Source organism: Poecilia latipinna, unplaced genomic scaffold (assembly GCF_001443285.1).
Source record: "Poecilia latipinna isolate Pla-1442-1.1 unplaced genomic scaffold, P_latipinna-1.0 Scaffold25, whole genome shotgun sequence".
In the NCBI taxonomy this organism is placed as follows: domain Eukaryota; kingdom Metazoa; phylum Chordata; class Actinopteri; order Cyprinodontiformes; family Poeciliidae; genus Poecilia; species Poecilia latipinna.
In genome coordinates, this window is record NW_015112641.1 from 558,329 (window position 1) to 585,536 (window position 27,208).

Consider the following 27,208-nt stretch of genomic DNA (forward strand, 5'->3'; position numbering starts at 1 on the left):
TGCCAGCATTCACAAAAACTCAAATTAGAGTTTACACCAAAGACTCCCTTCTCTATAGGGATGAAACATTTAATCTGATTAATAATAGTGAATCTATTATTGAAATAATTAACCAATTAATTGCAAAAAATCATATTTAAGCAGTAATTTTGTGAAAAATCACATTTTGCATTTAAAATAAAGGAACAAACCTTCTTATTCTGCATATGTTCTACCCAAAACTCCTCAAACTAAAAAGTCAAATTTCATAAAAGAAATCTCTTATTGAGCACCTTTTGCTTTCCAATAATAATTTGATAATTCAAAACAATAATCAGCAGATTAGCCCAACAATGTTTTGATTTTAAACAGAAGTAATTGATTTTAGAAGTATTTTTATTACTTTTGCTATAAATGATCAAATATTCACTTGAGGAATAAGTTAATAAAATGCTTATTTTCTTATTTAAAAGAGGAAATTAATAATTTATTTATATTTTTTAACTGCATTTTTAATATTGTATAAAAGTAGCTTAAGTGATTAAATGAAAAATCTGCAGAATGTGCCATTTTTTAAATTTGACTAATCATCAGAATAATTTATTAATAGAATAATCATTAGCTGCAGCCTTACTTCTTCATCTGTGTTTAAATCAGATTGTGGACCCCTTGGCCCGAGGCAGAGCTTTCCGGTACCCAGATGAGATGGACAGTTTACCCAAAACGCCCCACACGGTCCACGGGGGCCCCTTCACACCGGGGGTCACCTCTCTGAGCTCCTTCACCAGCCAGCGCTCCGGGTGCAGCCGCCTGCCCAGGCGGAAGAGGGAGTCCGTCGCCCGCATGAGCATCCGAGCCGCATCCAACCTGCTGAGGGTGAGCCGCACTGCAAAAACATAACATCCTACCACCTGATTCTGGTCTAATTTCTAGTGCAAATATTTTATTACACTTGGAATAAGACACAGTTACTTAAGTGTAACATTTCACAAGATATAGAGGCTTGTTTTAAGTAAATAATTCCTTAGTATTGATGAAAAAGTTCTGGTTCTGTTGGCATTTAAATTTACTTATTACATGGAAAAAATGTCTTGTTACAAGTTAAATAATTAAACTAGACTTTTTTAAAATCAATATTAATGAATTATTGACTTAAAACAAGCCTCTATGTTTTGCTGAAATGTTACTTGTATGCCAGTTTTGTCTTATTTCAAGTTTGCTAAGACATTTGCACTAGAAAGTGGAACAAAAATACTCGCAGGGTGTGCACCAGAAAAAACTCAAAACAACAACAAAATAGAACCGTGAACAGTCATTCATCATTTGTCTTTGTTTTCTTTGTTCTTGCTTGACTTCTAAACTAATTTCACACATGACTTGACTTTTAAAATGGTATAATTAAACAGCTGGAAAAAATCTATTAATCATATTTCATTGAGCTAATAAATTTAAAGGAGCTTGATCATTTTAATTTGCACACTAAAAAAGAAAGCAGGTGATCCAACTTATATATAAAAAAGTACATTTATTGCAAGTAATCAAATTTAGTTTATCCAAGTAAATATACGATTAGATAATAATTTGATTACATGTAGCAAATTAACACATTTTTAAAAGTTGGATTTCCATTTTCTTTTTTTCAGTGCACAATTGTTTGTTTTCCTTAACTTTCCAGGAGAAACACTAGTTATTAGTACAAATAGTAGATTTTTTGTGTGTTGTTTTGCCTTTAACATTATTTTACTTGAAAATGGTCTCAAAATGACAATATTATTATTTATCGCATTAATTTCTGGGTCAGTTCATCATCTAGAAAAGTTTGCACCAGCCTGTTGTGCATCATCCGACTTGTTTCGTGGCGTTTTTCCTCTTCAGGGTCGCAGCGGCTTGGCGGATTCGCACAGCACGCGCGGCTTCACCAGGAGGAGCTTCATCCAGAACAACTGGATAGACGAGGACACTGTGGATTCAGGAGACACCACCTCTGCTTCGCTTTTCTTCAGCAAGGTCAGCAGCGGCCGTCCCAAACACTCCGTTTGCCATCAGTTTCTGGAGTCGGCTTCGTAGCTTCTTATCTGATCTTTTCCCGCCCTGCGGTCCTGGACGTGCAGGTTGATGCTGAGATGTACTCCATGGCGGATGACGTGTTTGAATCACCTCCCATGTCGGCCTCTCCCGCATCCACAAAGAAGTTCCCGAGCCTGTGAGTTGGCAGCCAAATTCAACAAAATCTAAACCAAACCTTTTCAGGCCGAGGACGACTTACCTGAAATTACCCCAGTAAAAACACAGCATCTCAATTGACACAAGCTGAAATTAAAATCTGAGTCTCACTGTCTTTGTTCCTCCTAAGGAGAAGGATGGGGCTGTTTTGTAAATGTGACTGGCCTCGATAAAACCATGAACAATTTGTTTGGAGGTATTTACAGACTCTGAAAGTTTAGATCCTAAGCTTACAATATATTGCAGTGCAACACAGACAACTTGACAAGCTGCTTAAAGAAAGGAGGAATAATAATGATAAATAAAAAGCATTTTTTTTTTATCTAAAAGGAACGTATCAAGTTTCAAAAGTCACAAATGTTCACCACAATACATAAAAAAACTAAATAAAATTAAGAATCATACGACCAGTTCCTGGACATTTGATCTTCTAGGAGCCATACTTTTAAGGTAGTAGACATTATTAATATTATTTTTTATTATTGTGATATATAACAAATACAGGTGTCAGAAATGGGTGTAAAGGAAAAACAATAACAGAGAGAAAAAGGAGAAATAGGAAAAGAGTCCAGTGTGGTACTTGGGTATTTGTAGCATTGTAGAAAATTATTTCTAAATACTTGTACGTTTTTACACTGGCTGGTATTTTTATTCCAGTTGTGAGAAGCTTTCACTGAAAACGAGTTCCTGCGTCTAAATGTTGACGTAACCTGATTGAAAAGAGATCAGAGAGGCGACAACTCAGTCACTTCCTTGAGCTAAAGGTTAGAGAGCAACTCAGAGATGGATACAAATACTGGTAATTTTTAAAGGTGGTTGCAGTTTAACGTGCAAAAAACATGCAGTTCCTTTTAGAGCTTCTACACAAATAAAAACCAAGACCTTCAGTGTTTTAATATGAGTATTTTCTCTATCTGTCTGCAGTAAGGACGTCTCTGTGAAGACCCCCATCGCAGCGCCTGAAAAGGGTCTTCCTCCTCGCGGTCGCCGCATCGCTTCCCAGGTGAAGCATTTTGCGTTTGACAAACAGAAGCGTGACTACGGCATGGGCGTGGTGGGCAAATGGTTGAACCGAAACTACCGACGCAGCCTTAGCAGCAACGTCCAGAAGCAGCTGGAGGACTTCCACAGCCACAGGTCAGAAACCACGCAGAGTTACTGCAAACCACACGAGAGTCAGTTCACTGGCACAAACTTAGACTGTTTTGTTAGCAATGCTAGTAAAATAAATTTCATTTTACAGCAGCAGCAGCAGAGTCTGATACTGAAAAACTAACATTTTAAACTATTTGTGTTTAAACAAAACAACACAAAGTTAAGGCCTTGGGAAAAGATGGGTTTTTCTATTTGGTGCATCGTCTATTTCATCTTCCTCAACGTCTGATTCACTGGAAATGGTTAGAAAATAACAAATTCTTGTGTCACATCATAATTATACCCCAAAGAAACAAATAGTCAACAATTATAAGTTGCTAGAAGTTATAATGTACTTACAATAAATAAAATGTGTTTTATTTTAGTTGCAGTAATTGTGCAACTTGTGTTTATTTTAAAACGGTTTTCTAAATCAGGATTTATTGTCTCCTCAAACTAAATGTTTGGTTTTTCAGTGTGAAATTATGGCACTATAATCATATATTTTTATTTATTTTGCATATCTTCCAACTAATTAATCAACATTTTTAGAGCTTAGAGAGAGAAACTTAACTTGATTAAATCTGAATTTTGCAGAGAGATTATTAAATAACATTAGTTCTTTGCCGGTTTGTTGTAATTTCCTTCTGTAATGCGACATTTAATCGTTTTAATCTCTTTCTGTTGCCTTTAAGTGATTTGAGACTTTCTGTCATGTATTTCCAGGCCCTACTTTACCTACTGGATAACATTTGTCCACGTTATTATCACTCTGCTGGCCTGCTGCACCTATGGTTTTGCCCCTGTGGGGTTTTCACAGCGCTCCAAAACTGAACTAGTGAGTGAATTTTCTTTTTCTCCAAACCACTGGAAGTAAGCTGTGCTTTAAAACATTATTCAGTGCAATAAAAGTGCTTATTCTGGCTAATTGTGGCACTCTGTCGCCCTCTACAGGTGCTGAAGAACAAAGGCATTTATGAAAGTGTGAAGTTTATCCAACAGGAGAACTTCTGGATCGGACCGAGCTCCGTGAGTCTGCTGCTTTACTGTGCATGGCTTTCACTCCACACCCAGGATGCATTTGATATTTACAGTTATTAAAATACGAGCATCCGCTGCCTGAGATAAACTCCCTGTCCAGAGAAACTCAGTGTGATGTAGTCGCTGTTACGCGAGGTATTTTTGTTCTAGTGCAGGTTTCCACATGATCATTTCTCACCATGTTTTCTCTCAAAGCTGAGAAAAAAATGTTTATTAAAAACAGTGGTTTAGGTTTGTCTCCTGAGTTCTGCTAAAAACTAGTGATGTTGCTAAGAATATTTGTTTATTGTTACCGCAGCTGGGGAGGTTTTTTTATGTTCACACAACTGGCAAATGCGACCCAAATCCTACTTTTCACGACGGTCTGAAAGGCATAACTTCCATGTTTTTCCCCCCCAAAATAATATCTGTTTGTGTTGCTTGTAATTTGGATTAAATTGGATACACACCTGACTTTTTTCAAAGCATGTGCAGTCTGAACTTTTGTCATTGGGGTGACCCATGCGTCGTAATTTGTTCTAACTGCAGACGTAAATTATAATTAATCAATACTTACTATCCATTCTCCAAGAAAGATCATTGCTGTAGTAGTTGTGCTTTCTTTTTATTAGCTTTCTTCTTGTTATGATCTTGTGACGACACTATCGGCCCCCTCAGCTGAATAAATGTTGATGTTGATCCATAATCGGCGTCATCCATTATTATTTTAGTAAACAGTTTGGTTCTGTGTGAAGTTTTTCTCCTGACAGCTTTGGGGATGTAAGCCGCTCACACAGAAATCTGAGTGTGATCACATTTAATTTAAAGTTATGAACAGCCATGCAAAAAAAAATAAACAAAAAATTAGATTTCAACAAAACATTTTCTATGTAGACTCAGTAGATCTCTCTGAGTTTCTTCATTTGCTGAACTTTACGATGTTTCGTTTTATCTTCCAGGACGATCTAATCCACCTGGGGGCAAAGTTCTCGCCCTGCATGCGGCAGGACAAGCAGATAGTCCGGATGATCCAGAAAGACAAAGATCTGGAAAGGGAATCTGGATGTTGCATTCAGAATGATAACTCTGGATGTGTGCAGACGCTCAGGGCCGACTGCTCGGTATTTTATTCAACCTTTTCCACACAGTTTCTCTGCTGTGATGCTGTCCTGAATCATCAGATTACCACCTGTGGTAGATCAGGTGGTGCAACTAACAGAAAGTATTTTAGTTTTAAGTTAATTAGTTTTAAGGCGTTCTGTGTTACACATACAGATCTGGAAAAAAATTAAGAGAACTTAATATGATCAGTTTCTCTGATTTTACTTTTTATAGGTTTATGTTTGAGTAACATGAACTTTGTTGTTTTTATTCTATGAACTATTGACAACATGCCTCTGAAACTCCAAGCAAAAATTTTGTATTTATTTGCAGAAAATGAGAAATGGTCAAAATAACGAAGAAGATGCAAGGCTTTCAGATCTCAAACAATGCAAAGAAAACAAGTTCATATTCATTTTGAAACAACACTACTGATGTTTTAACTGAAGAAGAGTTCAGAAATCAGTATTTAGTGGAAAAACCACGAGGTTTTCAATGTGGTTCAGTTAATTTTTTATTTTTGTAATTTTTTTTTACTCAAATATATTCACAAGTTGCAGCCAAATATATTTGAAGTAAATTAATTGCTCTAGATTTTATTTTGGGGTGTCAAAGTTGAAGATTCTAAATCCTAATGCAATATTTTTAGATTTTCTTGTACAAAATCTCAAAAGCAATAAGAGCACCACGTTACGTTGCTCTGTCATGCAAGATAAAGCCAACAAATTGCATCAAAGTTGGTGTTTGTCACTTTCCACAGTGTGCACATTTTTTGTAGAGTTTTATCCTGTGAAGAGTTGAAAACTCTGTAGCAGTTAAGCGTTTGAATCATTTCATGCAGGAGACGCTGGCCACCTTCACGAAGCGGAATAACGACACTACGGACCGGTCTTCTGGGGCCGTCTGCCATCAGGATCCCAGGTGAGGGCAGAAAATGTTTCCGCTGCGACTGACGTATAAAAACATGAAACCCTGGTTGACTGAAAATCTCATCTGTTGGGTTGATAAGATTGTGCGAGGAGCCGGCCTCGTCTTTTCCTCACGTATGGCCAGAGGACATCACCAGGTGGCCGGTGAGCAAACGCACCGATGGTTATGAAATGGACTCACCCTGTTTAATTTAAAGTAAAGTTCTTTAAGGGTTTCAGAGGAAATATTAAACGTCTGATCATTTCCTTTGGCAGATCTGCACCCATCCCAGAAAGTTCAACAACACAGGCCTCAAACACATGGACTGCACCATTAAAGGTCGACCCTGCTGCATAAGCACTAAGGGCAGGTGGGAATTTTGGCTTGATTTCTGCTCCGACTGTGTTGTTCTTTCAGCAAATGACCTTTTTTTAGGTCTGTGTGCTCCAGTTAATGACTAATCGATTACTAAGTTAGTTGACGATTATTTGAATAATCGATTAATCATTCAAAACAGCTCCAAAGTGATTTAAACCTTGTTTATTCTCAAATATCTGCACAGTCTTATAAAAATAATTAACAGCATTGACTCTTTACAAGTGGTTTCATCCATACATCCATTTATTTCCTTGCTTATCGTTTAATTAAATAAAACCAAAACAGATCTCCAGTCTATGGTAACCATTTTTAATTGGTGAAAAAATACCAAACTGTGATTTTTGTGCACCTCTCCGTTTTGTCCATCCCTGCTGCAGATGTGAGATCACAACCAGAGAGTACTGCACTTTCATGCACGGTTACTTCCATGAGGAGGCCACGCTCTGCTCACAGGTACTGTGTGTGTGTGTGTGTGTGTGTGTGTGTGTGTGTGTGTGCTCTGTGTGATAGTTTTGTTTCTGATCGCTGTGCTCTGTTGCAGGTCCACTGTCTGGCTGATGTCTGCGGTTTGCTGCCCTTCCTGAATCCAGACGTTCCCGATCAGTTCTACCGGCTGTGGCTTTCCCTCTTCCTCCATGCAGGGTGCGAATCAAGCAGACCACCAACGACCTCTCGCAAAATAAAACGACTTGTTTGATTTCTGGAAGCTAAACCGGGACCTACTATGCAAAATTCACATTTTGAATGTCTGTTTTACTTCCTTTTGTGAATCTATTGCTTCTAAAAACAGCCAAAAGAAGAAAAAAAAAAACACCACCACCCATCTGGTTTTTGGCAATAAGTTAACGATTTTTGGTGACTGGAAAATGAGCTCCAGAACAAAACCTCAAGAATGTAAAGTCACAAATCATCAGTGCACTGTTACCTGGCAACCACAACAAATTCCAGCCCGTTACTTAGCAACCAAGTGGGGCTCCACCATGTTTCTTCAGCTGGTTTTATCACTGTATGCGCTGTACAATGGCTGCTGGAAAACGACGAGTGTTTTGTTGTTCACTTTCCATCCAGAAACTACTTGCTGCATTCTTGTTGGTTGTGCAGGAGGCTCAACTTGTGCTTTTCAAAGATGTACAGTTGCATATGTGCGCATTTATTTGCAGCCATTTTCACATGCGAGTGTAAACGTTGAGTTGGAGGCGTGGTCAGCATCAGCTAATTGAATTTAAAGTGACAAGAGGCTCAAAATAGGCAGAACTGATCAGACTAAAATCTCATTCGCTGAACATGTTTTGTAAAGCCCACGGAGCGATCCTAATCTGTTAAAGGAAGCATATGTCAACTTTTAAAGATCCTTTTGAATTTAGAATAAATCGTCTCACCTTATCATGGTTGTTTTACAAACAAGAAGAGACTTTTGAGTCATTTCCTACAGATAAACCTTCTACTTAAATCTTGAGGATATTTCTGGATTCTGGCCTAATTAAAGAGGTGAGCAGTTCACTCACATGAGCTCCATAATGCTCAGAGCACAAGGGAAATCCCTCACGTTCACTCCTTTTAATTTGAACAAGCAGAGCAAAAGAGCTTAGTGATTTAAGCGAGCATAGCACACTTTCTTTCTAACAGATTCCTCTGTGTGTGTGTTCAGGCTCTTTCACTGTGTCGTGTCCGTGGTGTTCCAGATGACCGTACTCAGAGACCTGGAGAAGCTGGCAGGTTGGGCCCGCATCTCCATCATCTACATCTTCAGTGGCCTCACCGGAAACCTGGCCTCTGCCTTGTTCCTCCCCTACAGAGCCGAGGTGAGCCCTCCGTGTGAATTCAGGTGCTCGCACAAACCTGGCGGGGAAAACGCGCCAGCAGCTGCGTTTCCATTACAAACGTGTGCAAAACTTTGTTGATGGTTCCACTAATGTTGCATAAACACAATTATGCAATTGTGACATTTTCAACGAATAAGAAACGCAATTAAAATCTAGTATGAATAAGTTTGTTCAATGTGATAATTAGTTAAAAAACATGCAGCGCCGTCAGTCTCCCACTACTTCCTGTCAGCTTCTTCTTCGTGGTTTGCCGCAGTGGCAACATCCGGCTGCTGGTCATGTGACTTGTGTGATGCATAAAAAGTGTTTCCTTTGCAGCTTTGCAAAATAAACCAGTTTTGTGGCAGCCAACAAAACCATCTCATCCTAGTGACAAAATGTACAAAAAAAAATCCAATCAATGGTAATTTAACTTCCTGTTTCACGACGTCTCTTGAAGAATGCAAAATGAAGAAATGTGACGTTAAACAGTCACATTTACTCCTTTTCTTATGCTTTTTGCAAAATCACTTTGAGATATTCTGTGAGATTTGCTTATGCTGCTTGTTGTCAAAAGGTTTGTTAGTTACGTCCTGTAATAACTTGGATTAACTCATTACGACGTTCATGATGAAACTACATGAGATTTCCTCTTTCAGAGTGCCTGGTCAGGTGAGCTGAAGGAGAGGAGAAGCCGTTCTGTTAGTTCACAAGATTAAAACGGGAGAGAAAGTGTCACAGAGTCAGCCACGGCTACGTCTCTGGATAAGTAGATTTTCTCATTAGTAACACCAGTTATTGCCCCATAAAAGGGGAAAAACATAAAATATTAATAAAATTGGCATGTAGAGAAATAGCAGTCTTGATTACGGGGTTTTTACCCACATGTGAGGCTGGAAAGTCCACTTTTCTTATTAGGAGATTAGCCTAATGCCTTTGTGTGGGCTAACAAAGGCCCCTGCCTCAGTGCTTGGTGAATGGGATTACTTCTTCAGTTTAAATAAAAACAACTGTAGCAACGTCTGGGCTCCATCCACACGTGTTGATGAAAAAGAAGCTAATCCTGAGACTTGTTCTCTCTCTGATGCTGTTCAACTTAAACATGGCTTAAATTAAAAACAAAAACATGTTATGTTATCCATTGATTCTGTAAGATGGTGGCGTGTGATTTTCAGTGACATGAGAGCCGGAAACCTTGGCACCCAACTCTCCTCATCCCTGACCGTCCCCCAGCAGGTCTTTAAATACCAGCAGCGACCCGAGGAAGCACATGCAACACACGACACATGCCGGTCAATCCACTTAAAGAGGCGCTTTAAGTGGATTATACTGTCAGCGTTAAGTCATGGAGCCTTATGGAAAAATAACGCAAACAACATGGAAGGAGAGAGAGTTTAGATTTGTCAAGGATGGGAACCTGAAATGGATTGTAACATTGCTCCATTCTTGTTTTAAACTAGAGATAGAGAAGCATCTATGCCAGTTATCTGTGTTTTAATTATTACAGTAAGTAATGCTAAACTGAAAGCCCTCCACTGCTACATTCACACTGAAGTCCAAACGGCCCAATTCTGACCTTTTCACCCCAAAACAATCAAACTTTGACCACTCATATATGTGGAACTAATTCAGACACGTATCCGATCGTTTTCGGTGTCAGCAGTCTGAACGGTAGTGACGCATTTTATCCAACTTTTACATCATCGATGTGAGAAAAGCGTCACAATTCTGCATCAGCAGAAACCAAATGCGCTAAATCAGAATGTAAATAATGGCGGAAAATTAGAATATTGAAAAATCTGAACGTATAGAACATCACACTGTAAAACATTTGAGTTGTATTTTGTTGTTTTCTGTCTTCTACTCTTTAAGTCAAATAAATTTAAAGTTTTAGATTTTGAACCTAAATGTGAGTTTGTGAAAGATAAACTTACACCAGTAAGTTGTGTTCAAAAATGTATATCTATATAAATTACAGCTGATGCTCCACAAAACACTGTTGCTGTTAGTTGACTCTCATCACTGTATAGCTATAACATAAACCAACTTCTTTAAACGTCAACGTCCTTCTCCTGCATACTGATCACTGTAGGGTTATAAATCGTTGACACAAACGTCTGATTGCAGTTGCATTGAATTATTAACATGAACAACACACAAAAATATCAGATTTCAGCAAATAAATTGGAACGTAACCTCAGTTGGAAACAGCAACAGATGGCTGAACGTCTTTGACTGCAGGGTCAAAGGAGAGAAAGTTGCCTGCAGGTTGGATACATGCAGAGACGCAAGAGAAGATTTTCCTGACAAGCTTTAAGTTCAAAGGTTGAACTTTATTCTTGATTCTTGAGCATTTTTGACCGGCAAAATACAAGTATTAGCAGTAGCTTTATTAGTTTTTGCAGTACTTTCATAGTTTAATCATGAGGGTCCCTGTGATTCCGGTGCCTAATTCCTTAATTTTTTTGTTAATGTGAAATTTTTTAACATTAAACTACAATAAAAAACGATGTTAAAGAAATAAGGATTTAGGATTTTTTTTATATATATAATACAATAATTGAGGTATTTTAGGTGCACAACTCTTTATTGCTGCATAATTCCTTGACTCCAACTGCAGAAAGTCATAAAAGTAGTTTCATTTTTGTGTAAATAACTGATGCTTAAGCTCTTTTAATTCCCAGACTTTATTAATAACATCTAAAACATGGAAGCATGCATTTGGAAAATGGCCCATTTTGTGCCTAATCCTGCTTCTGTTTACCAAAGTGAGTTCTTATTCAGTCAGTGTTCCAGTTTGATGTGTAGTGAAAACGCGTTGAGCAATGCTGTGTGGAAACAGACGCCCGGAAGTGGAGATTATAGTTGTTGTCTCTGGCCAGGAGGAATTAGAAAGAGGAGGATGTTCTGTTCACCTGGTTGGTTAGTTATTCTCTGCAGCGCCTCGACTCAGCTCCAGATACAGGATTCATCCTCAATGTGGCAACAAGTGAAAGTCTGGTCAACAATCTGAGCAAATTTTGACTTTTGTTCTGTTGGGTAGAGCTGCATCTTTTACTCAGGTTGAAATTTTCACTCCGAAACCTGTTTTTTGGTGTTTGGTAAATGTGCCGCTTCAAAAACCTCCTGATTGTTTAGTCACATTCAACAGGCAGTGCACTGTTACCTAGCAACCCCAGCGGAACTCTGCCAGTTACCAAGCAACCCTGGCTGAGATCCAGCACATTTGGTCAGCTGGTTTTTACTGCTGTATGCGCTGTACAATGGCTGCTGGAAAAGGACAACTGTTTTGTTGTTGGCTTCCCACCCAGAAACCACTTGCTGCATACTCGGTTGTGCAGGAGGCTCTAGTAATGCTTTTCAAAGATGCATAATTGCGCATCTTTTTGCAGCCATTTTTATCTGCTAGTGTAAATGCAGAGTTTGGGGGCGTGGCTAGCAGCAGCTTATTTGGATTTAAAGTGACAGGATGCCCTAAAACAGCTAATAGTCAGAACTGACCAGACTAAAATCTCATTATTTAAGAATAATTTTGTGCAGAAAATATGACAAAGATGTTTTGTAAAGCCCACCAGTCTATTCTAACCTGTTAAGTCACCTTTAATCATGTAACCTGTGTGAAGATACACTTCACACCAACTCAGCTTTTTGGCCGTCTTTGTGGAATAACAATTAAAGGTGACTCAGTTCAACTCGGTTTATTTGCAGAGCGTCAATTCACAAGTAATGTCGTCTTGAAGCATCTAAAAAAAATAATTTCAATTCAATCACACACATATTCCAATTAATTCTAGTTATTAAACAGGTCATTAATCTCAGTTTATTATTCAGATTGGTTTAAAAAGTTTTTATCCAAGACGTGCAGAAATCTCACATTGACATTAAAGCAAGAAAGATATAATCTCCTCCCAAGCATAAAAACATCTTGTGAAATAACTGTTAGTTTAAGGAAAATTAAGTTTCAGCCAAAACTTAACTCTGAAGCAGTAGCTTAGCTAGCATTTTATCAACAGTGACTCCATTCCAGCCACTGACTGTGAATGACCTTTGCCCTCTGTGAGTGGATCATGTCTTTCCGTGTGTCTGCGACGTGTGGGTGGAGTGCCGCGTCCTTTTTTAGGCTGCTGGTGTTTAATGTGTTCACAGATCACCCGTCTGATTAGCCAGCTGACCAGGCCAAACTCAGCGCTGACGTCGCGTTAATCTGCTCACCGTTCCTGCCTGACCCATTCTGCAGCTCTATCCCAGAACTGTATCTATAACTGAGGCACACACTGCAATGTTGCAAAGCGAACTACAATCAGTGTCATTTTAAGATGCATTTATTTTATAAGTATGTCGCTTTTCTTGGTCAGAAAAGAAAAGAGTCTTTGGAAACGGTTCCTGTTTGACTGCTGCAACTAATTTTCAGGGGAAAAAAAAGAATGATGTGTTTTTTTTTATTACAGATAATGCCTGATACTAGCAACTTTTCTCCAAGTTCAGTTTGCCTAATTTACTTAAATGCTGTCTTAAGAAGTTAAATTAAAAAAGTAAGAAGCTCTGATTTCGCTTAACTTGTGGATTATTTCTTCAACTCGGGTCTCACAGCCGTACAACTGCAGGTGCTACTGATACTCTGTGTGTTTCTACCCAGAAAAAAAAAAGATTTTCCACCAAGTCAGTCACCAATTAAAGCATGTTGAGCTAAAACTGGACTGAACTTTCGCTATTTCTCTCTCCCTCCAGGTGGGTCCAGCAGGCTCCCAGTTTGGACTCCTTGCCTGCCTCTTCGTCGAGCTTTTCCAAGGCTGGCAGATGCTGGAAAAGCCGTGGAAGGCCTTCCTCAAGCTCCTGGGCGTTGTGCTCTTCCTCTTCCTGTGTGGCCTCCTGCCGTGGATCGACAACATCGCCCACATCTTCGGCTTCATAGGCGGGCTGCTGCTCTCCTTCGCCATCCTACCATACGTCACCTTCGGCACCTTCGATAAATACCGCAAGCGGATCCTGATCGTTGTGTCGCTGGTTTTCTACGTCGGGCTCTTCTCCTCCCTCGTGGTTTGGTTTTACGTTTACCCCATCAACCTCCACTGGCTGGAGCATCTCACCTGCCTCCCCTTCACAAGCAAGTTTTGTGAAAAGTATGACATAGACCACAATATCAACGACGTGGAGCACTAATCTTCAGGTCTTCTCTCTGCTTTGAGGTAGTTTGCTTCCAGGTCTTCTGTTTTGTTTTTGTTTTTTGACAATCAAAGAGTTTTTATCTGAAAACTGGAAGCTTCCCCTCTTGCCAATCTGATGACTCTCTTTGAACTCACTCCAGTCCTCAGGCAGGTTTGACATGATCCCATCTGGGTTTTTCATTTGTTCACAAGCAAATAACTCATCAGAATCAAGAAAATACAGTTTGATGGAGGTTTGAGCCAACAGAGAAGATGGGAGCGACTCCAGTCTGTAGGTGCCATCCCTTTTAAGTCTGCTTAGAGGAATATTAAATTCATCAGGTTCCAACACTACAGAAGCAGTCAGTGGTTCTGCTTTTCCTCTTATAAAGTTAAAAAAAAAAAAATTTTAAAGATTTATTTTTGCCCATTATATGAATGCAGAATGGAGAATGCTGCGATGGCGTCCAGGGGTAAAGGGCTAGTTCACTTTTTTGGGAGGATTTCTGCATTTCTTTTTGAAACTCATTTTATTTCTAAACCATATGAAGATCAAAGTGTCAGTAGTGTCAGAATGCATTGATAAAACAACCCAACAAACTTAAAATATTAATAAAAATATGTCTCTGTATTCAATTAGTACTTCATTAGAGTTAAAGTCTTTTCACATGCATGCAATTTGATAATATACAGATACAAACAACTTTGATTTGATTGATGAAGTCTGCCACCGATCATTATCGGCCGATTTCCGTGAAAAAGTGTATGATCGGTGATCGCCGATCACGGTCTCTTGTTGCCGATCACCTGTATCTCATTCACAGCCTGCAGCTGTCTCATCTGCCCTTCACACTGCGCAAGCGCGCAGCAGTAAATGCTAAGCAATGTGGTGTTTAACTATAACGCTCTGAGTGAACGGGGAAGTTTGCGTGTTGCGGTGGAAAATTACCTCGGGGTTGAAGCACGTCACAATGCATCAACTCAACGAATATAATGTGACATCTAAAAAAACAAGCATTTGACGGAGTTTGGCTACATCGAGGCTCAATGCAGGAAAAAAGGACATCCGGAAGCAGCGCACAACTACCAACACTCACCCAGATTAGCATCACGGTCAGAAAGCTAAACAACCTGAAAGATAATTCAAGTCTTGAGCTAGCGGTGTAAGACGCTGGTTCTGTTGGTAGTGATATTTCACAGACGGAGCGCCGCTTCTGCTCCACCTGCAGTGAAACCTCTGCTTAAAGCAGCACGTAACTTAGAAAAAGATTTTAGATATGTATTAAAATTTTCGTTGTTCTACGGATAATCTCTGAAAAAATAATCGGTCTCCTCTGCCTCCTCCTGTGTTCTACAGAATTACTCCGCTCGGTCAGAAACAACCAATCAGAACCAGCATTAATCAGCTAGCCAATGAGAAACAACCAATCAGAACGAGCATTAATCAGCTAGCCAATGAGAAACAACCAATCAGAACCAGCATTAATCAGCTAGCCATGCTATCAGGAAGGATTGTTTATTTTGATGCAGCCTGCGTTTGACTTTGAGTGAATGTTTCCTTTTTTTACTTGACTTTATTTGATATAGGCAGATTTATTTGACTCCTGTATAATTTATGGTTATGGCCTTACTATTAAATATTATTTTACTGATTGCAGCTTTTGACTGAGTAACTGCAGTATTGTGCCTGCAAGTATTTTGCATGTTTTATGCCTAAATTAGGTGAATTTATATCCTGATCTTTTTTTTTATTTTGTCAGATCACATAGTGGCATTTATACCTAAAGCAAAAACTAAACAATCAATCCAGGTGATCGGCAGAGATCGGCCTCATTGGTGATCGTTATTGGAATTGGCAGCAGAAAACCTGATCGGAGCATCCCTAAGTCGTATTTAAGCGCACAACTATTGGAGGTTCATTTTACATGTCTAAAAAATTTATGCTGGGCCAGATTTGGTACATAAATGTATCCATCTTGTTTTTTTACATGTATTGGGGGATCCTTGAACCCTTTATTAAATTGCTCCTATTGTTTCAAAAAGGGTAAATTTACAAGTTTCCACCACTTATACCACCTTAAAAGCGGTCCTGTTCTCTGCAAGAGTATTCAGACTCTGCCACCAACAGCATTTTATTCCACCATCCAACACTACGTAGCATTTAATTCAGAACAAGGGGTAAAATGTGTAGTTTTAATATTGTTTATAAACATCCAAGAAGCATGTCATGGAGTTGTTTAGATCCCTTTACTCTGTGCCCACAAATAAAAAGAAATTTTTCTGCAGAGTTCATTTAATTAAAAGGGGAAGTATAATTTAAAATTACAGGGGTTTTTTGTTTGTTTTTTTACTTTATATCATGTCATAATGTTACTGACCAGGAGAAAAGTACCTGTAGTGTTTCTTTGATTTGTTTTTTTTTTTCTTTAATCTCCTGGCAGCCATTCAGGGGTGAATAAAACTGGAGAAACTCTGAAATAGCCCTTTTCCCACCTGCTGGATCTGAAAAAGCTCACTGAATGCAGACTTCGTCATTTTAAACCTTCTTAATGGTATGCTCCATGTATTACTCTAAATATGCAGCTGGAATAGTTGGTCTGAAACCTCTTCCTGCCTTAAACCAACGGAGACGCCTCACTAACCGTGGATTTATTCATCTTAAAGGCAAACTGTGGCTCCCTTACCAAAGTGACTTCACCTGCTGCTTTTTTATGCTGCCACAAACATTTTGGCCCCATAAAATGTCCACAAACTCCTCATGATTATATTTATTTTAGGATTAAACTCTGCATAGCTTTCCTTTTTTTGTCTAATCAAAGTATTTTTTGAGGTAAGATGATTGGTCTGTTTCATCTTCTTTACACTCTAAAACACAAAGTTTTACCAAGAATTTTTAGTCTGGTTTATAGTACAAATATTTTAGCACACTTGAAATACAAAATTAACACCAATATTGTGATATTTTGTGGTAACGCTAAAAATTACTGTTTTTTCTTCAGGTAACTGTATGGCTATGAGTGCATGGCAAATCATTAATATCACCAATATACTCTTAAAAAAATCCTATTTTAAATAGTCTTTAGGACTCCACTTAATGAAGTGTGATTTAAACTGTACGTAGTAACTTTTTAAATCATATTTTCAAATTTACTAATACTTATTGGTGCTCTTGTAAAAATAATTTCCAATAAGTGTCAGTTTTGTTTTGTTTTTAACATCATTAATTGAAATCAATAGGCAATAAATCTAAATTTTCCCTATAAATAATAAACGATACAGTAAATTCCCAATATGAGTTTTTCAAGTCAATCATTTCTCAACATTAATGAAAAATTAATACTTATAAGTGAAGTAATCTGCCACCACAGCTAGATATTTTAACTTATAATATTCCCATATTGTGAGTTTCATCAATATCAAGGAATTATTTCTAACTGAAAAGTTACTTGTCGGATAGTTCTGTCTCATTTCAAGTGTACCAAGATATTTTCCCTGAAGCTAGACTAAAGATCCTTGGTGGTATTTAGTGTTTTTCCGTGTTTTTCCGTCCCAGCTTCTTGCCCTGATCGATCCATGTTGCTGTTTTATCGGCTCCCTGACAATGTGAGCAAGGTCTGGGTAAAAACCCTGACAAGTGAAACATTTCTAACAGCATCTGACTGTATTTTAAGTATTTGGCAAAAAAGTGTCAGCCTGCAGCTGCTTGAAAAGCTGCAGTAATGTTGAGGAGGATTATGTGGGTTTAGTTGGATTACAGTAGTCGGTGAGACTAGCTCACTGATCAGCTGGTATTTATGAGAAAACGAGTCATAAACCTGGTTAAATAGGATTTTTTTTTGTTGTTGTTTAGGAAGCCTCCTTACTGTGCCTTTGGATATATGAGCATGTCAACCATGATGAATGCAAGCTGCACTTCCTCTGCTGTTTTATGTCAGGACCAAATCATTTACTGTTTTTTTTTTTCTATTTATTTGAGGGGAAAAAGGGAATGTTTCGATTAAACCTAAGGTGATGGCCTTGATACTGTTCTGTTTTGCTTCATTTTTGATAAATCTGTAAAAAATGTTCATTTTAAAGAAGTCATGTTAAAATAAACAACACTTAGATATACTTGACTCTGTTTTTTTTCTTATAACCTCTTCACTGTCAGTTATGGCAGAAACAATCCAATTAATCATGATAAACTGACTGAAATAATTGCCAATTTAATCATTGATTAGTTAACTAAAAAAATATTTTAAAAAAAATCTGGTACCTTTTGCTATTCAGTTAATCAGTTGATCAAAAAATACAACCAGCCTTACACTGTATAGATAAGTTTTCCAATTTTTACAGTCAGAATAATCAATAGATTACTAAAATAATTTCTCATTTACCATATCAACATAATCCAAACCTTTTAATGAAAATCAGCTTTTGTGGAGGTTCAGAACTGCTCAGATCTTACTATTTAAATCCACATTGTGAAAAATATTCCTCTTTTGCAGATGTCTCCTAATTTTGCTACACCTACATGTTTCACAATATCAAACTCATTTTTACCCCTTAAATTTCCTGCAATTTTCACCCAAAACGGCATGATAGTAAAAGTTCTGATAAAAACTTTGACAAATTGACATTTTCCCACACAAGAAAACAAATTCAGAAAAGTCAGAAAATAAAGCCTTTATATTTTAAAAATAAAACTGTACAACAAAAACATTCAACCCCTGAGGATTTAGGAGGCAAATTGGGTGACATCTTACAAGGAAAAATACAATTTTCTTCCATTTTTGCAGTTCTGTGATTATATAATTCCTGTTGAGATCTGTTTTTACACACGTTGTTCACAGATGGTGGGCAAATGGATTTACAGGATGTTTGCCAACCGGAACACCGATGTGTTAAAAAAAAGCAAAATACAATCAGATCCGTAACAACACATTGATAGCTGATATCACTCATCCATAATTACATTCATCATACAATTTACCTTCATTACTTTGGCAATGTATTTATGCTGTTACAATACCGATGTTACGTTTTACAGCTCATCTGTTACAGATTTGTTAAATGTTTTATCTGAAATATTACAACTGATGTAAACGATTATGTAATTTAAGAGTTTGAAATAATAAGTTTTGAGTTTATTTATTCTGTGGGGAAAAGTAACAGTAAAATAGTTTTTAACCAACTCCACATTGGGTGCTTGGTTACAATGAGCGAGGCGTTTACTGTAAGGCTTTTTCCACGTCTTTTTCACAAGTGCCAGTAAATTTGTTCTCATCTATAAAAGTATAAACCTCTTAATTTGGCTTCAAAAACCCAGCATTCAGGATTTATGTTTTAGTTTCCAAAGTCTGAACTACAGCTGGGCAATGGAACTGAAAAACATGTCACGATGTAACCGTTTCATATCTTTCTATCAATAATTATTGATTAGTTTTTGTTTTAAATATCTGAAATACTGCCAAACTGATGACGCGACCTTTCCCGTTTTATCCAGTTTCCACTCCATGCCATTTTTTTAAGCAGTTGTGAGCCACAGAGGAGAAACCTTAAACTGTTAATGCTTACTCCACAAGTTGTTGCTAGGTAACCAAAGAGTGAGTGAGTGAGTTGATTCTACCAACTTTGCTTAGCTAGCCGTTAGAGGTTGAGCGGCTAAAACCTTTCCTCTGCCTACATCCCCCAGAATGCTGTGCAAAAACTCAACTGGATGTATTATCTATTGATATTGATCTCTTGTCTATCATGATATCTATTTTTTTTTTGCTTTTTTGCCCAGTCATAGTTTGAACTATAACAAGGACTGGATGAAAGAAAAGGCAGCTTGCAGTTCGTTAAGTGTCCAGCATTTTCTTTCAAAACACACAATGTTTTGTTTTTCAAAGTTTCATGAAGTTGCCTCTCGCACTCTTTGCTCCAATGGCAACTTCTCTCTCTTCAGCACAAATCTTGACAGTTTCCAGCCAACAAGAACGTATCCAACAGTTGCTGAAAGCTGGAGGTCAGCTCTTTGTTTACAGCTTCACGAAGGCTCTCTTCTCACCGGCTGCTGAACATTTTTCACTCAGAGATTAGACAAATCCCTGCTCCACTCACATGCCTCCACTATGCGAGGCTTAAGGAATGTCAATGCATCCTGTTTTTGGAAACATTAAACCAAAGTCCCGTCCTTCAGCATCCACTGTTGCGCCGCATAAAGGCATGGCCCCTGACTGGGTAGAACATCTCGATGAAGTTGAGAGGTCCCACAGTGATCTCAGCGGGGCCCAAAGCCTTGAACCCTGACTTCTGGTAGAAGGGAACCAGAAAGTCCTCACACATCAGGACAGCGCGTCGCACGTAGGGCAGACAGCGGAGGTACTGCAGGTAGCGCCACATCAGAATAGAGCCCTTCCCCTGCTGCCTGAAGGTCCGGTGGACGGCGAGGACGTGGATATGGACCGTGGCTCCATGAGACTTATGGAGAGTCAAAGCATCCTGGAGAACAGAGAGACAACAGGAGACATTTAGGATTATGTAAGTAAGAGAGAGTCAGCCTCCCTCCAAACTACCAACATGACTTACCCTTCCACTAATTTTTAACTCTGTCTGCTTTGGTTACTACCGATGAAACTCAAAACATCTCCTTCTCCTGTCTTTTTATTTGGACTAATCAGAGCAAATATCACTACTAGGACTGGAATGATTGATCAGATTACTGGTGATGAATACATAGTTCCAATAAGTCTGAACCAGAACCGCCATCTTGGTAGGCAAGCTCAAAGCACAGATGCAGCATGGCTTCAACACCAACATAAAAACCATATTGACACTCTTGCCCAATGTGCAGCAGAAAGACATATCAACAAAATCTGTGTTGTCAGAATCAACCCATATGAAACAGATAATGGAAACATGTGGACAAGCTTCTTCTGATCTACCCTGAGATTGTTCGCTAGTGAACACGAATGGTGTTTAACCATGGAGGAGTTTCACGTCCTGAAGTCCATGGACACATATAATCAGTGTTTCAACGGTTTTGTAAAGGACGTATGAATTCTTCATGTGAATAACAAGGCTCTAGCGATTGCCAGAGTTAGTACATGTAGGCTCCATGCCAGTCTTAGCTAGCAGATAAAACCTACATTAGCTGAGCTAATTTTGCTAGTCCAGTAGTAAGTACTACATTAAATACCACTGATATTTATCATTATATTACAAAAAAAATTTTTATAGTTGTAGTGTACTTGTATTGTAAATTAGATAGGAATGAGGGAGGAAAAAAATCAGAAAATAACTACCAAGAAGAAAGAAAAAAAAAGTCTAACCCACATATGTTAAATAATTGCATTTTTTGTTATGACACCACTTGGTTATCTTCTGTGATTTGTGTTTGTCTTTAATTTATCCAATTTAATTAGCTTTTATTTATCTCTCTCTCACACATTGCTTTGTTGTTCTTTTTGTTTGTTTGTTCTCTTTCCTAACTTAATTGGGTATTTTGTAGATCAAAACTTCTGTTAGGTAGTAAATAATGGTTGTTTTGTATGAACAAATTGGTGAATAATATATATATTTTTAAAAAAATAATAAAAAAAATCTTTCAGTCTGTGTCTCCAGAAATATTTCAGTTTACAATCGCTATAAACGCCCTCCATAAATAAATCTGTTATTCGTAGCCACTCTCGGCGCGCTTAGCTCCGTCTCACCATGGTTAGCCTCTCCTGGTCCCACAGAGAGCCGATGATGAACGCCACCAGCCGTCCCTCCTCGAACCAGCCGAGAGAAAGCTCGGGACACAGCGTGAGGAAGTGACGCACCTCGTCCAGGTGGAGCGGGCATTCTCCGGACACTGAGATGAAGGCTGTTAGGTGAAAAACAATGGAAGAGAATCTTGAGTGAGTTTTTAAACGTTAAATCTATTCCACCATTCCTTAGCAACCACTTCCTCACGTGCCGTTCCTTGGCAACCACTCACTTTAGGTTAAGAAGCTTAGCTTTGCTAGCAAGCGTGACTCTAGCATTAGCGCTGTGGCTAAAGCTGGAGATAAAGTTAAAAAGTATTTCGCTGACAACTCAGAAACTTTTTCAACCTAAAATCTTAGAATATTTCTGAACTTTTACTGAGCTTAGATGTCAGGAATAAAGTCCAAATGTCTGGTAATTTTTTTTAAAGCTGCAGTATGCAACTTCTAGAATATGTTTAATGTCTTGACGGTTTGAGACATTCTGTGAAAAATCAAGTGCCTCCCTGGGGTCCTACCGCCACCTGCGGAATTACACTGCTCCGAAACCAATCAAAGACAGGAAGGGGGTCTTACAATTGTCAATCACCTTTGTGTATATGCTGCTCACGCCCTTCCCCTTGCTTTCTATTATAATTTTTTTCCTCCTAATGGAGCCCGTCATCAGGTTAGTTAGCATGAATGCGGATAAACAGTTTTTCTGTAACAATAAGTTGTGCCATTAGCACATTGAGCAGCATGTGCATGTGGTTTTTTTTTTTTTTTTTTTTTTTTTTGGCTGAAACTGAATACTTTTTTATATCTGCAATATGCCGTTGTACAAATACATTTTGCAAGAGCAAAAGCTGTTACAATCAACCACGGTCCACTCCAAGTTTAAATTACTAACATTTATTACGTCTAAGAATGCCTCTTTTTGACTACATGTATGAAAGCATATAGTTGGAGTGTGCGTAATTGTGATCTACTGGTTTAATTAGACAGCAACAGCAACCTTAGCGCTGAGACTCTCCAAGTAAAAAGTTTGTGTTACCTTCTCTCTCTATCTCGAACACGCTGATTGCGTCCTCCGGACTCAGGGAGCGGAACTCGCTGGCCGGCAGCGTGTGGCGGCGGCCCTGCGGCACCGGGGAGCGCACATGGTGCAGCGGCTTCATGAACGGCAGTGCGCCCAGCACGGACATCCCTACGGTCCCGTTTGTCTTCAGAAGCAGGCAGGTTAAAGACACTGATAATACCACTTATAACTGTTTTATTCGAGTCCACTCGTGGACAGCAACTTCGCGGATAGTTTCCTCCACGCGCTGCCGGCCTCGTGCGTAAAGACTGAGCTGGACGCGGCGCGCCGGGAGGATTTATATCGGTGCGCAGGGGCGGCTGTTTCTAATCCCGGGGTGAGCTGGAAGCCCAAAGCCTCCTTTCCTGGCGAGCAGGTTGAACAATAAACATATTTACCCGGGGTAAGCGGGGCCAATCGTGTGTTTACAATGATCCTTATGCGTCAGAGCTAGATTCCTGGATCATGAGTTGCGGTATCTAATTAAGCTTTTTTTTTATCTATTAAGATGTGACCTTGGTCACAGCAGGACAGCAGATATGTCCATCAATCCTTCAGAGGGATAAACTGTATTTTTCCCGTCAATTTTGTGACACAAAACCCTCTGATTTCATCTCTGCTGGTCTTGCCTAATTGGGAGCTCTGCAGGACTTAATTACATGATCTTATTTTTCTGTAGGAGACTTTCAGTCAGCTGAATGTTGCTCCTTTAAGCTCAGTTTATGTTAAATTCCCTGCTTTATTTTCCAGTTCTGTAAGAGGATTACAGGATGTGTATGAGTTTGTTTGTCACCTCATCAGCATTAAAGCCACTGATCTTTTTGGACAAACATTATTTATGTAAGATGTGGCAAATCCCGATCTTTACACTGGGGGCCCTGATCGGTTCATTCAAAAAAAGAGGTCAAAAGAAAAGTAAAGTGTGTCATTATGCAAGCAAAGATCTAAAATAATAATAATTATGTATATATATAAAAAAAGAATATTTCATCACTGTGGCTGATGCTAATGCTTCACTATGCTCCTGGAAGTTTAATTATATTCTATCAAACACCTATTGTTGCTTCAAACTATGAGACAGTTTAGCCCTTTTTTAATGGAGTCCATTGTACGGCTACTTTTTAAATATCTTTTCTTCCAGGGAAACGTCGTCAATTTGAATTGTTTACTGAATAATTTGTGAAATGTTGAAGTAGTAGTTATGTTTGAATAATTTTAATATTGAATATTAATTATTATTATTCAAAAATAATTATTCAACATTATTTTGAATAACTGTAATATTATTCAAAAATAAAATAGGTTTCTTAATTGTCTGAGCACATGCATTCTTCTACATATTTTCAAGTACAATAAAATGTGTAAAAATATACAATGCATACTGAGAAATTCAGAGAAAAATGAATAAATGCAAGAAGCATATAAAGGAATAAATACATCAAGTTGGTGCACTTCTTTTATTTCATGTTGAAGAATGTGAAATTATTTGTCAACATTTTGTACACAAGGAACTTGACTACAAATAGATAGATAGATAGATAGATAGATAGATAGATAGATAGATAGATAGATAGATAGATAGATAGATAGGATTATCCTCTCGACTCGTTTTAATTTCCTGCTAAATAATGTTTTAAATCAACACATTTGTGGACAAGTGGAGCCCAACAGTGCAATAAATTAAATCATCAAATGAATATTTAATGTGTCAGCATTAGTGCTTAATAAACTTTAAATTTTTAAATGAATATTGAAATAATTATATGCTACTACCTTCTAATTTAAATAATTTAACTAGTTCTGTGTTTTATAAGTTTTTGATACATAGAAACAGTTATAGATTGCTTTATCTATCTATATATATATATATATATATATATATATATATATATATTTTTTAAATATTAAAAATAAAATTGACTCTCCTGTAAATTTATTGGGGAGTGTCTGTTTTGGCGAGCTCTAAATTTCTCCTTAAAATAACAGCGATATTGACTTTCAAAATTATTGTCCTCAAGTTTGTGTTTAAGGGTGCCTCTTAGTGGTGGCAAATGGTACTGCGTGATGACGCTCCTAACCGCTACATACCACGTATGCCCTCCGTCGCTACGTAAACACGTGCACCTCACTGCTTCCAGTTTCAGCCCTTTCACTTCACCGTCATCCTCGCGCTTCTTACATCACTCCTTGACAACAGCAGCGATGGCGGAGCCCGTAGCATCGGATGCGGCGACAGCACCAACGGACGAAACGCGCACGGCTGCATCCCCGACACCCGGCCTTTCTCCCGCACCGAGCCCGGGTTCGGAACCTCCATCCATGGCTCTGTCTCCCACGGCAGACGGCTCGCAGCGGCTGCTGTTTTCCCACGACCTGGTCTCCGGACGGTATCGCGGCTCAGTCCGGTACGGCATCGTTCGGATGATTCACGGGGAGGAGGATTTTAACTCAGATTCGGACCTCGACGATGGCGGAGGGAGAGGCGGCGGTGGTAGTGGTGGTGGTGGGGGCGGCGGCGCAGGAGGAGGAGGAGGACGAGTCCCGTGTGGTTCGGATACTGAAAGTGCCATGGACACCCCGAGTCGGCCTCTCGGAAGGGGGTTTGTCCGCGTGCAGTGGTACCCCGAAGGAGCCAAGCAGGACATCAGAGAGACAAAGGTACCACCGGCTTTTGTTTTAACTGCTTACACTGACAACGGGTGTCTGTTCCAGCCTGACTACGATGCTGCTCAACACTAACGCGTTTGCTTTTGGGTTTTTTGCTGGAGATAAATCTGCACAGAACTCAGTCAAGGGATAAGGTCCCCCCCTAATCTGCCTGGAACTACAAACCTAGCTCGCTAATTGGCTAGCATCTAAGCACACAAACTAGCTAGCAGGCTAGCTGCCTATCTCTCAGCTAAACAGGGCTGTTCTATCTCACAGTTTTCATTTTGCTAAGCTAAATGTATTCAGTCAACAGTCGACTTTGTGCAGGTGTCCATGTTTCAGCAGGTGTCCAGCTGTAAAATCACACCTATTGATTATTTCATCCTGATTCTGGAGTTCCTCAGCTGGGTGTGACCAGGCTATCTAGCAAGAGATGAGCAGTTACTAATCAAACGCTAACTGTTTGGTTGAATGGACTGACAGTCCTGAACTAACATCACACAGAGACAGAGTCAACATCAGAATTAGTGTTGACATGAAAAAATGCTTGTTAGTGGTGTTCTGTTACGAAATGATTTGGTTGTTTACATATCTGTCGATTCCTTGGTAGCCAAGCATGACTATGGTCTCTGGATGAATCTGGAAAATAATGCACCAATCTATTATGTTGATCTATGTCTTGGTTTACTGGTTTATTGTCAAAGATGGATACAAAGTAGACGTAGCGAATTCTCTATCAATAATACAAAATAAATAACATAATTACAAAATAAATAACATAATTACAAAATACCAAATGAATATTTAAATGTTAGAACAGGGTGAAGTACTTCCAGTTACAATATATGATGTTTTTTGTATCTTGACCTCCAAATGGATCAGCAGATATGAAATATCCTTGTTGCTAATTAGGAAATGGGGAAGCGTTTTTGTAGTTTGTGTGCAATAGTTAGGACTTCCCTTCACCAGTGCAAGAGTCAACAGGTTCAAAGAAAAATGAGTCTGGAAAAGCTGAACAGCCTGCTTTCTTTTTCTGGACGGCACCAGAAGAAGCCTGTTGAAACTCTCAGTTCTGTTTTTGCACTGTTGTATTTTTTATTTTTTTAATGAATGAGTAAAGTTCTGGTTGGTCATTCAGCCTGTCATAACAAAGGTTTACCAGTGTTACTCCAACAATGCCGTTTGGACACAATATGTCCTGCAGAGGCGGCCATCGAAGCCTTTACTGTCCAGTTGCAAGCATCCAGAACTCACTTTTACTTTTTACACAGCAACTTCCTGTTTGCTTTGACCCCAAAATCTCAAAGGTTCACAGAACATTTGTGGCTTTGAACAACTTTTATTTAGTTGGATAGAAGAGAAAAATGTATCTTTAATGTAAAGTTTGCTGCTCCACTATTTAGGCTGAACTTTAATAAACACAATACCCAGAATAGGTAAAGATATTTAAAAAGCAGGTTGCTGTGTATCTCTAATGTGCAATTGCAGTCTAATGGGTTGTTATTGTCAATTTGGTCTTCCAATAATTCACTGGGATTTATAGCTAAAGCTAGTATTACAGGAGAGTTCCTCTATGGAGGCATGATTAACTGTGGCACGTTTGAGAAAGTTTGTGACATTATTTTGAGCTGTGCAGTTCTGCACAATTTTGTGCTGGACAGTCTGGTTTAACTTGAAGCTCCACAATTTGCTGAGCCAATAAGTGGCATTAAAATAACAAGTTATTACACAACATTTGCAGCAGTTTAATTATATAAGAAATGTTTCTCAATTTATGTGTTTCAGTTTGTCTCTAGTCTTTTGTTTTGATTCTGTTACTTTAAAACTTGAGATATTTTTTTAGTTGCAAATTCTGTGGATGTGGCCACTGAAACTGTTACTAAATGATTAAATATGAGGATTGTTTCCTCCTAATAACACCTGACTGCTAGCATGCTTTAATTAGCTGGTGTGTGGATACCATGCACCAACAACTGACGCTTCAACAGTCAGTTATGTAAGATGAGTTGGTGTGGTTAGAAATTAGGACACCTGAAAGGAGCACCAACTTAATAATGTTATGAAAGATTTTGCTGTTATTGTGTTGGATGATCGTTCACA

The 27,208-nt window shown here is 38.7% G+C and overlaps 3 protein-coding genes across 7 annotated transcripts in view; 2 read left to right on the plus strand and 1 right to left on the minus strand.

Annotated features, from left to right (window-relative positions):
- Nucleotides 1-14,321, plus strand: part of LOC106950794 (inactive rhomboid protein 2) — a 40,701-nt gene extending 26,380 nt beyond the window's left edge. For 2 of the 3 annotated variants that reach the window (XM_015037884.1, XM_015037890.1), the window contains exons 5-18: nucleotides 637-855; nucleotides 1,855-1,986; nucleotides 2,091-2,182; nucleotides 3,127-3,339; nucleotides 4,063-4,174; nucleotides 4,291-4,365; nucleotides 5,316-5,477; nucleotides 6,299-6,378; nucleotides 6,467-6,530; nucleotides 6,642-6,736; nucleotides 7,122-7,197; nucleotides 7,286-7,386; nucleotides 8,393-8,546; nucleotides 13,275-13,706. In XM_015037884.1, coding sequence (XP_014893370.1) covers nucleotides 637-855; nucleotides 1,855-1,986; nucleotides 2,091-2,182; nucleotides 3,127-3,339; nucleotides 4,063-4,174; nucleotides 4,291-4,365; nucleotides 5,316-5,477; nucleotides 6,299-6,378; nucleotides 6,467-6,530; nucleotides 6,642-6,736; nucleotides 7,122-7,197; nucleotides 7,286-7,386; nucleotides 8,393-8,546; nucleotides 13,275-13,706 — 2,007 coding nt within the window. Of the gene's footprint in view, nucleotides 1-636; nucleotides 856-1,854; nucleotides 1,987-2,090; nucleotides 2,183-3,126; nucleotides 3,340-4,062; nucleotides 4,175-4,290; nucleotides 4,366-5,315; nucleotides 5,478-6,298; nucleotides 6,379-6,466; nucleotides 6,531-6,641; nucleotides 6,737-7,121; nucleotides 7,198-7,285; nucleotides 7,387-8,392; nucleotides 8,547-13,274 lie in introns of all 3 variants that reach the window. The other variant, XM_015037896.1, reaches the window with a different exon arrangement.
- Nucleotides 14,322-18,338: 4,017 nt separating this feature from the next.
- Nucleotides 18,339-23,640, minus strand: aanat1 (arylalkylamine N-acetyltransferase 1). The gene is made up of 3 exons (XM_015038001.1): nucleotides 22,436-23,640; nucleotides 21,367-21,521; nucleotides 18,339-20,155 (listed from the first exon to the last, which is right to left on the minus strand). The coding sequence occupies exons 1-3, from the start codon at nucleotides 22,584-22,586 to the stop codon at nucleotides 19,850-19,852; spliced, it is 612 nt and encodes a 203-aa protein (XP_014893487.1). The 5' UTR covers nucleotides 22,587-23,640; the 3' UTR covers nucleotides 18,339-19,849.
- A 784-nt stretch (nucleotides 23,641-24,424) lies between these two features.
- Nucleotides 24,425-27,208, plus strand: part of ube2o (ubiquitin-conjugating enzyme E2O) — a 42,153-nt gene continuing 39,369 nt past the window's right edge. For 2 of the 3 annotated variants that reach the window (XM_015037795.1, XM_015037804.1), the window contains exon 1: nucleotides 24,425-25,117. In XM_015037795.1, the coding sequence (XP_014893281.1) occupies nucleotides 24,524-25,117 (594 nt within the window). In that variant the 5' untranslated portion in view covers nucleotides 24,425-24,523. The remainder of the gene's footprint in view (nucleotides 25,118-27,208) is intronic. The other variant, XM_015037814.1, reaches the window with a different exon arrangement.

Bases quoted from the DNA above. Each gene is read 5' to 3' on its own strand.
- aanat1 (XM_015038001.1), bottom strand. From the start codon at position 22,586: ATGTCCGTGCTGGGCGCACTGCCGTTCATGAAGCCGCTGCACCATGTG. The intron at 21,522-22,435 runs GTAACACAAACT...TTCACCTAACAG, and splicing joins GTTCGAGATAGAGAGAGAAG to CCTTCATCTCAGTGTCCGGA. The intron at 20,156-21,366 runs GTGAGACGGAGC...TCTGTTCTCCAG, and splicing joins ACCAGGAGAGGCTAACCATG to GATGCTTTGACTCTCCATAA.